General features: G+C 36.1%; 1 protein-coding gene across 3 annotated transcripts in view; it reads left to right on the forward strand.

Annotated features, from left to right (window-relative positions):
- LOC107758902 (clathrin light chain A-like) overlaps positions 1–8,430 on the forward strand; it is an 11,227-nt gene extending 2,797 nt beyond the window's left edge. The window contains exons 2-7 of one of the 3 annotated variants that reach the window (XM_016576743.1): positions 2,853–2,881; positions 3,623–3,740; positions 3,835–3,946; positions 5,203–5,256; positions 6,565–6,600; positions 7,719–8,430. In XM_016576743.1, the coding sequence (XP_016432229.1) occupies positions 2,853–2,881; positions 3,623–3,740; positions 3,835–3,946; positions 5,203–5,256; positions 6,565–6,600; positions 7,719–7,890 (521 nt within the window). In that variant the 3' untranslated portion in view covers positions 7,891–8,430. The remainder of the gene's footprint in view (positions 1–2,852; positions 2,882–3,622; positions 3,741–3,834; positions 3,947–5,202; positions 5,257–6,564; positions 6,601–7,718) is intronic. The other 2 variants (XM_016576744.1, XM_016576745.1) reach the window with 2 other exon arrangements.
- Positions 8,431–9,239: the final 809 nt, after the last annotated feature.

Consider the following 9,239-nt stretch of genomic DNA (forward strand, 5'->3'; position numbering starts at 1 on the left):
GGCTGTTCTGAGATTCCTGTCAGAATGACGTAGTTCTGCACAGGCCCCTCCCACAATAGTTGATTGACAAGGCCGTCTTACCTTATGGGATGATATTAGACTCTAAATGATTAATAGATGCACGCACAATTATCCATGTACTGCATACATTTTATACATGTATCTTACTAACCACAAACAAATGTCTTTCAATTTGAGTCTGTGTAATTCGGGATTAAATGATTGTGCAGCGATTTGTACAAATACAGACATGTTTGCGAATAAAAATGTTCTGTTCTGCATTAATATATCATAAATTGCTCATGCAAAAAGGAATCTGTGCATATGTGGATCAGGTGACACGCGTGCATTAATTGACGTCTAGTTCGAGTCGATCTTGTTCGGTTCATTTGGATTTTGAGACTTCATTTTCGCAGTTTACAGCATTTCACGACGCTCACACACACAACTACCAACGAACAAGGCCCAGTGCAATTCATTAACGTGTACACGATTTGAAAAATTCGCAAATGTGCGTCACTACACTGAAACAAATGCTTTTCAACTGGTGTCTGCAGAGTTAAGAATTACATTAATGTGCAGCATTTTGTTCAAATAGAGACATATTTGTGAATACAAATGTTATAGTTTGTATTAAAGTATCATGATTTGTGCATGTAGCGATTAAAATGTGCATTTGTGGATCAGGCGATATGCGTGCATTCATTCACTTCTCTTCTGAGACGGTTCTATTTGATTCATTTGAATTAGACTTTCGTTCCGCCCTTTTAGCCTTGCCTGTGATTCCCAAAAACATTTACATGTTTGGCAGATGCTTTTATCCAAAGCGAGTTGCATATGGTATACATTTTTATTAGTTCATACTTTCGAAATTACTTCAAATTAATTTGTTCAAAACAGTCGCTTTAGGTAGGCAGCTCACTAGGTTTCAAGACATAAATTTCCATCACAAGCATCTCACAGTTTAATGAATCTCTACAGGTACATAAACTATAATTGCACCTAGGGTTGTCGCAATAATCAATATATCGACTTATCGCGCAATATATGTACATGACCTCAATTTTTGGTGACTCAATATATCGCCCATTATATTTACTTAAAAATTTATGTCACCATGTTTTGTACATTCCACTTGCACCTGTGTCTTTTGCAGTTTCTCGTACATAACGTTGTGTAGTTGGTGCTAGTTCAAATTTAAAAAAAGCTTCTACAGAAAAGTTTCATCTGCAGATATGGTCTTGTTTAGGGATCTGTGCCTTTGTGCATGCAGACATCTGACTGCTAAGTAGTGATTGTGTTTTTCAGCAATAGTGTGCACCCTTCATTTACAGAGAAAAGAAGGTCCGGAAGGTACAGAAAAATCTGTAGATGGAAAAATCCGCATATAAGTTATTTGAGCATTTATCTTTTTTTCTACTTGTTACTTTGCACTTTTTGTTAGAAAATGTTTATTTACTATTTATTCAAGTTTTTAAGGTATCCAATATTTTGATACTTAATTTCCATGATCTAAATATTCTTAAAAATTTTGTAGATGGAAAAATCTCCATACAAGTTCTTTGTGCATTTTTCTTTTTTTCTACTTGTTACTTTAGAAAATGTTTATTTACTATTTATTCAAGTTTAAGGTATCTAATATTTTGATATTTATTTCCATGATCTAAATATTCTTAAATTAAACGTTTGTTATCATTTGGAAGTGTGTAGGCCTTCTTGCATTATTATGCTGTTACATTATGATTATATATTCAGTGGCATAAAATGGTCTTTAAAATGACAATAATATTGCTTATCGCAATTATTTGTGGGGCAATATATCATACAGCAAAAAGTTATCGTGACAGGCCTAAATTTGCACCTTTTCAAATTGATTTAATACCAGAGACAGACTGAAATTAGTATATTTTAGAGGCCTTTACTAACCTGTACTATGGTTAAAAAAGTTTGCTTTTTGATATTAAATAGTTAATAGTTTGTCTAAATGTGGCTTAATTGCAATGAGGAGAATATTACCAATGAATGCAAGTGTCTGGTATTCCTTTTTTTACTGGCCGTTGGCTTGAATGTTGCTCTGGCTGAAAAGTTTGAAACAACATCCCCTTCATCATTTATTCACAGGCACAAAGGCACAGTCTGACTTAGGTCTAGGATGACTGAAGACAGCAGTCTTGGAAGTACTATGCAGTGCAGTGTGCAGAAAATCAATCAGGCCTGCATACTGTCTGTTAATTTATTATTAGGTTAAAAATGGACTTGCATGTGTTGAAAACATTTTGTGTAATTTATTACTGATTGTGTGCCTGCTTAGTATGTATTGCTTGATGAAAATGTTAAAATCTGTACTAGAAGTGATTAAATCGCTTCTAGTAAAGAAATGCTACATGATGTTTTCCACTGATTCAGGAAGAAAGGAAGTCAGCAAAGAAGTCAGCAAAACCAGGGATTTAGGCAGGGGGAAAGACTATATCCTGTCCATCAATTCAACACTAAAGTAATGCTTTGTCATGGACTACACTTTATTGCAAAATAACTACTGTTCCTTGACCATCTAGATTTATGAATTTGGCCAATAATTTTATCCAAAGCAACTTGCATTGGATTTAAGTGTTTTTTTTTTTTTTTCAGTTCATGCATTCCCTGGGAATCGAACCCACGGTCTTCTCTTGTTAGCAGCATGTTCTACTGTTTGAACTACAGAAAGGCTAAACAGCCTTTGTGTAATGTATTTTCGCTCAGTAATTGTACTGAGGGTGATTCGTACAGATGGATTGTATGTGATGCATGAAAAATTGATTGGACACTGACTTTTTTAAAACATCCATGTTCTTCTCTTTCTTTTATCTTGGCAGGTGGAGAATTGAATGGAGATCTGCATGGGGTAAGTTTTCCATTAAAATCAGAACACAACGTGTTAATATTATTACATAGGAATATTTTTTTTTAGTTCGTTTTCTCTTTTGCATGTATTACAGCCACATTTACACCACAAAGACTGTTGTGTGTTCATGCACAGATTACATTTAATCATTTACTGTAAACTTTGTAACACGTGTTACACGTTTATTTGTACATCTCAATCCGCATTGCATTATATATATTTTTTAAATGGCAGTGTGTTTAAATGTCATGTCATTGGGAGATTTGCATTACAAGCTATCAGAATTTCATCTTTTTATGTGAATAACAGCAACTGTACTAAAGTGCATATTTTAAATAAAACTGAGGTGTTTTTTCTTCCTCAAGCATGAGCTCGATTTTCTCGATGTATCATACTCTATAGGCCATTAAACCAGTTGTATCAAATATGGTGCAATTCATAAAACGTATATGCAAACTTAAAAAAAAGATAAACTGTTCCATTTGAAAATTGATTTTTATGATTTCATATGCCAGGCTTTACAGGGTTAACTTTGCCTTTGAGCAGAGTAGTGAATGCCTAATGTTAATGGTCACTCACATTTTAACAAGCCAGTTTTATATTTACAATTTAAATAAACTTATTAATTAAAATAATTGACAAATCACTGATCCAAATGAGTTGATGCTCTTAAGAAGTGCATAAAGTGGCATACTGGGACTGTATGGTTTGGACTCCTAATTTTTGCTTTGTGTCCTGTAGGAGAGTAACGGTCCTTCAGACGCGTATGTGGCCATCTCCAATGCTGATCGGTTGCAGGCGGAGCCGGAGAGCTTGAGGAAGTGGAGAGAAGAGCAGAGCGAGAGGCTGGAACAGCTCGGTAACTTGAGCATAGTCATAGATGTTCTCCTTAAGATATATTAAAACTATAAAGTTTATTTAGGGTTGAGAGGTTCACCTCTGCTGTTTTTCAGATGCTAACTCCCGTAAGCAGGAGGTAGAGTGGAAGGAGAAAGCGAAGCTGGAGCTGGAGGAGTGGCACACCAGGCAGAACGAGCAGCTGGAGAAGACCAAAGTCAACAACAGGTACACAACACTATTCGAGCAGCTGAAATCTATAAGAGGCCTAGTTTCTGTCTCTTGCTGTTTGATAACAAAAGCACTAGAGAGTGCATGGCTTCTTTGTTGTACAGCAAGTTGTATTCTGGCTCAGGTTTAAAATTTTTTTTTTTAAAGGAATAGTTAACCCAAAAATGAAAATTTGCTGAAAATGTTTCACCCTAAGGCCATCCAAGATGTAGATTAATTTGGTTCTTCATCAGAACTGGTATGGAGGAATTTAGCTTTACGTCACTTGCTCACCAATGGATCCTCTGCAGTGAATGGGTGCCGTCAGAATGAGAGTCGGATGATGAAAACCTCAAAATAATCCACACAACTCCAGTCCATCATTTAACGTCTTGTGAAGCAAGCAAAACAGTTTATCCATCAATTCAAGCATTTGAACTTTAAACTTGTTGCTTCTGGCCAAAATCCACTATCCACTCAAAATATAGTCCACTCAAAAAAGAAACGTTTAATATACACAGCCTGATGTGTCTGTGTAGTTACTGACTATACTATAGTGAGTGACTCAAACATTAGCCCATAACATGAGTGAGTAAATGATTCAGGATAATTTTTGAGTAAACTATTCCTATTATTTAGACTAATGGCAACTATTTTATGGCGTTGTGACTCTAATGATGAGCGAACACAGTGAAAAAGCTATCTGAGCTTGTTGAATGGTCATGTGATCGTGCCCTTGGACACTTCTGCAGTGTTTTGGTCACATGATCATGCCTGGTCCAAACCGAAGCAGTTACTATATCTATGATTGCCACAAAATGTTGTATTCAGCTATTAGAATGGAAGGAGCTCTATGAGAAGCTATTTCTGCTTCAGTGACGCATTTTAAATAAATGTATCAATAGATGTGCTGAATAGCATTCATTCCGCTGTATTGTATTAAAAAGTAAGTGATATTGGGTCAAAACTCAAGTTAAATTTCCTGTTTTAAATTCAAGTGCATGTTTTGGCACAAATAAAAATGACAAGTCTCCTTAAATCTCTCTCTGAATATGTTCAATTCCTCTGAATGTGAAATCGTTGGCTTAATTTCCTTGTCTCTATATGTCATGTTTGTCTCTGTATTTTTCTCTTGTGTGCCGTGTTGTCTACTTTTATGTACTTGGCCTGGTCTTAACACTGCAGTGTTTTGGCTCTGTATGAGTGTTATTTTTCTCCTTTTTACCACTCTCTCTGTTCTCTCCTGCTTCGCTGCTCTCCTCTGGGACTCCCAGGGTGCTGGATGAGGATTTCTACAAACAACCCTTCGCTGATCTGATTGGTTATGTGTATGTTGCTAAACTAACATCCTTTCTTTTCACATGCATCTCCCAATAACTCATTTTCCTGCATCTCATCTTTTTTTCATCACCTGTTACTCTTACACATTTCTAACCAAACTCTTGGTTAACTTCATATTTAAAACCAGGGCGTTATTTTTATTTTTTATTTTTCAAGACTAATTGGACAAATAATTCTGCAAAATATGCATGTTGTCCATTTTTTCACCCTTCCCCCATGTTTAAGTTACATAGCAGATTTTATGTCCGTCTTGCCCATTCATTCATTTCTCATTTGTCATTTTTTGTTGTTAGTACTTTTCATGGTAATTTACAAAGTGTTTAACCATTTTTGTCGTGTTTGTGTCATGCATTTGCCACAATGTCTGTATTTTGTTGACATTTAAGATATGATGTCTTAACATTTGTATAAATTGTGAGATTAGTCAATGTTATTTATTGTCTAACATTAATATGATTTGAGATTATTGATTATACTAGTTCTATTTAGTGCAGTAGTAGCGTCTCTGTAATATAGCACTAGTGAGTTTCTAAGCAACTATGTGTCTAGCTGATATCAAAGCCAGCCAATAAATAAACCAGCCAGTAGTACAAATGCTAAAAATATATATTTCCCCCTGTGTTTTTTATGCGTTGTCAAAGTTGACAGGATACATCTTTTGCTTGTTTTTTTTTTTTGTTGTTTTTAAACGTCAGCTTATTCTTAAAGGTGCACTAGGTCATTTATTTTCTTTTAATGTAGTTCATAGAAAATGTTTTTTTAAAAAATTTTTTTATTAATATTATTATTATTATTATTATTATTATTATTTTAAAATATTATTTTAAAATATTATAATTTTTTTTTAAATATCACATTATCTGTTGGCAGGACTGTTGATTGATTTTACTGACTTTGACCACCAATCTTTAATCTTTTTTTTTTTTTTTTTTTTTTAACTGTCCCAGGCTAGAACTTTTAACAGTCCTCTTAGTTCTGCAGCCCTCATGTTCATCATGGACATTTTACTGCTTCTGCCTATTCTGCAGAGCTATTGTAAACATTAGCTGCTTTTATTTTGCTTGGTAAATGTCTCAACTGAGGTGCCAGTTGAGATCGCTGAACGCCACGAGTGGCACTTACATCAATGACGGCTGCAAGCTAAGCGCACCTAGAAACACTCCTAAGATGACTTGGGGTTTGAACAGTGCATGCCTGCTTTGGTCATCTGCATAAATCTCATTTCTTTTGGTTTTCTATATATCTGACTTGTGATCTGTTTCTCCTTGTTTTTCTTTTCTCTATGCACCTTTAAGCACTCACATTAACCATCCTTGCTACCGCCTAGACCAGTTAAGTAAAAAAAATAAAAAAATAAAAAAATAAAGACAAGAAAACCAAATATGTTCAGGGAACAAACACCACTTATTGCAAATTTATACACCAATGAATTGCTGTCTTTATTATCAACATGTTTCTGGTAAAACTAAGATTCTGGATGTCCTTTTGTGGTTATGTGTTGGTGCACTAGTCCTGTGCGTTGATGTAGTTGATTGTGACCGTGATTTACCTCATTGGCTTTTCATACCCATTTTGCTGTGTATATTGTGTGATAGTGGAGAGGCTAATGCAACTCTACTGGACTGAGTCCACGGCAGCGGAAAGGGTTGGTAACGGGCCGGGAGGAAACGGGAATAGGCAAATATGGTCTCAAAAAGCTCTCCGAAGATTTTTACGTTCAGAGCTCTTTAGTGTTTGGCTTGCCAGAAACTTGGTTTAGTTCCCCCATGCTCCGCAGAAGGCCCTGCTTTTGGTCACTGCCAACGCATGGCAATTTCAGCCTTTGCACAGAGATTTAGTGGTTAAAATAAGCTAATTGGCCTGTCAGTCGCTGCATTGAAGGCTCATTAGCGTACGTGATTCCTTGACATTCCTCTGACCGTCAAGAGATGAGGGATGTCTCATAATACAAGGACTTTCAAAGTACAACAAATTGTTTTAACCAACTGAATCGCTGCAAAATTGGATTGTGGCTGTTTTGGAACCTTTTCCTGCCTTCAAGATCAAGACTAGTTCTGGTAATGGTGGGTTGGGGGCATGATGCTCAAACTACCATCTGTTTTGGATGTGGTCAACCTGAAGAATGTCTCTCTATGAATGTGTTCTTGTTGGATGGAAATAAAAATTGAGTTTCACCCAGGCACATAGCTGCTTTGGTACACTTGCCTCTAACCTCCTAAAAAAAGAACCTCATGAAACATTTCAACCAATTTTTGAAGCTCCTTTTGGTAAACACAATTTCAAAACCCGTGTTGAGTTTGCTGGAAATTCGATTTGTCGATCCATGTCAAGATGTGAATGTTTAGTTTTTTTTAGCATGAAGGAGGTCAGCGGTTGTGTGCTTAAGCAGGTCGTGTCTGAGAGTGTTCCTGGTTTCTGTCCGAAGCTGATTGTGATTTCTCGTCGGCAGGGCGGCTGAGGAAGCCATGGTGTCGGAGCTGGACATGAACAGTCCTGGCACGGAATGGGAGCGTGTGGCGCGCCTTTGCGATTTCAACCCCAAGTCCAGCAAGCAGGCCAAGGACGTCGCCCGCATGCGTTCAGTCCTCATCTCCCTTAAACAGGCCCCGCTCGTCCGCTAAGCTCCACCTCTGGAGCCCTCAAAACTACAAATCCCAGCAGCCATTGGGTTTCACGACATTGATCGATTCCTTTGTGGTCCCATCCCAATGGCTTTGAGCTCAATTTCCGTATATAAATCTATATTATATTATTACATATAATATGGGTATATATATATATATATATATATATATATATCATCTATAAATACATACATATAACGATGTTTAGATTTGGTTTTTATTTTTGGTGTCTATTTTAAGGACCAAGCTCCATGTTCATTTTTCCATGTAGAAACAGTGTGTGGCATTGTGACGCTATCAAACTATGCATTTCCCTCCTAAGCTGTTCGGGAATACAGTACTAAACGTCTTGTGTATGTTGTATACAGACAGTGGATATTAGCTTGTGTGTGTAAAACTATGTACATAAAGACTGGTCCTCTACACTTCATTGTGAGATGATGGCACAAGTTGTTGAAGAACAGAGCTGTACCCCAGTGAATGTCACCTCATGTTGTCCATCCTGTTTCAGTTTGATTAAACACATTTGAAATGTTAGCGTTTGTGACTCACTACCACTTAATTGTTTGCATTGTTTGGGAAAAGAAAAATTACTTTTTTTTTTTTTACTTTACCTAAAAGTTTCCCTAGAAGTGTGCAAATTTTAGTTTTATTACATTTCAATTTACACAATTTTAGATGCCTATAATTATTGTTTAAAAATGCAATATCGAAATACTTTTTGAAGGGACAAATATTAAATATTTGCTTATATATAATGGGCAATACTATTTGTACATGTAAGAACTAATGTTGAAATATTGAACCGTAATCCAGGTTTGGAGTGAGTTACACTTATACCATGGGTTCACATTAGGTTTTTGAACTTAAAATACACAGACATGGAGATGCTAAGCCATTATAATGTTTCTTATATGCAAAGTTATCATGGGTAATATTCCCAGTATGAATCATAATTCATCCCAATTCTCAGATTTTTTCCCTAAACTAACTCATGAGAACCTTTCTCATTTTTATTCAACGGTGGCAGAAACGGCCTTCCATGATCAAGCTTTTTAAAAATATTTTAGAGCTCAACAAGAAAAATGTAAATTCATTTCCATGACTTTTCCGGGTCTAGCAATCACTTATAAAATTAGGCTTCCTGAGGCATCCAGGTTTTTCTAAACTCTGGGAACCCTGGTTCTTCAAGAACGAAATAAAAAAAAATGTGGCAAAGACATCTTGATTTTGCTTTGATAGACTGCAAGTGCCTTTATATTACAGTTCCATTTTGCTGCGCTGTGAATGTACTGAAAAACTCCACACCTTAAAATGTCTGTGAACCAATCAGAATCAAACATACA

This window comes from Sinocyclocheilus rhinocerous, unplaced genomic scaffold (genome assembly GCF_001515625.1).
Source record: "Sinocyclocheilus rhinocerous isolate Xijiao unplaced genomic scaffold, SAMN03320098_v1.1 scaffold1435, whole genome shotgun sequence".
NCBI classification, from domain to species: domain Eukaryota; kingdom Metazoa; phylum Chordata; class Actinopteri; order Cypriniformes; family Cyprinidae; genus Sinocyclocheilus; species Sinocyclocheilus rhinocerous.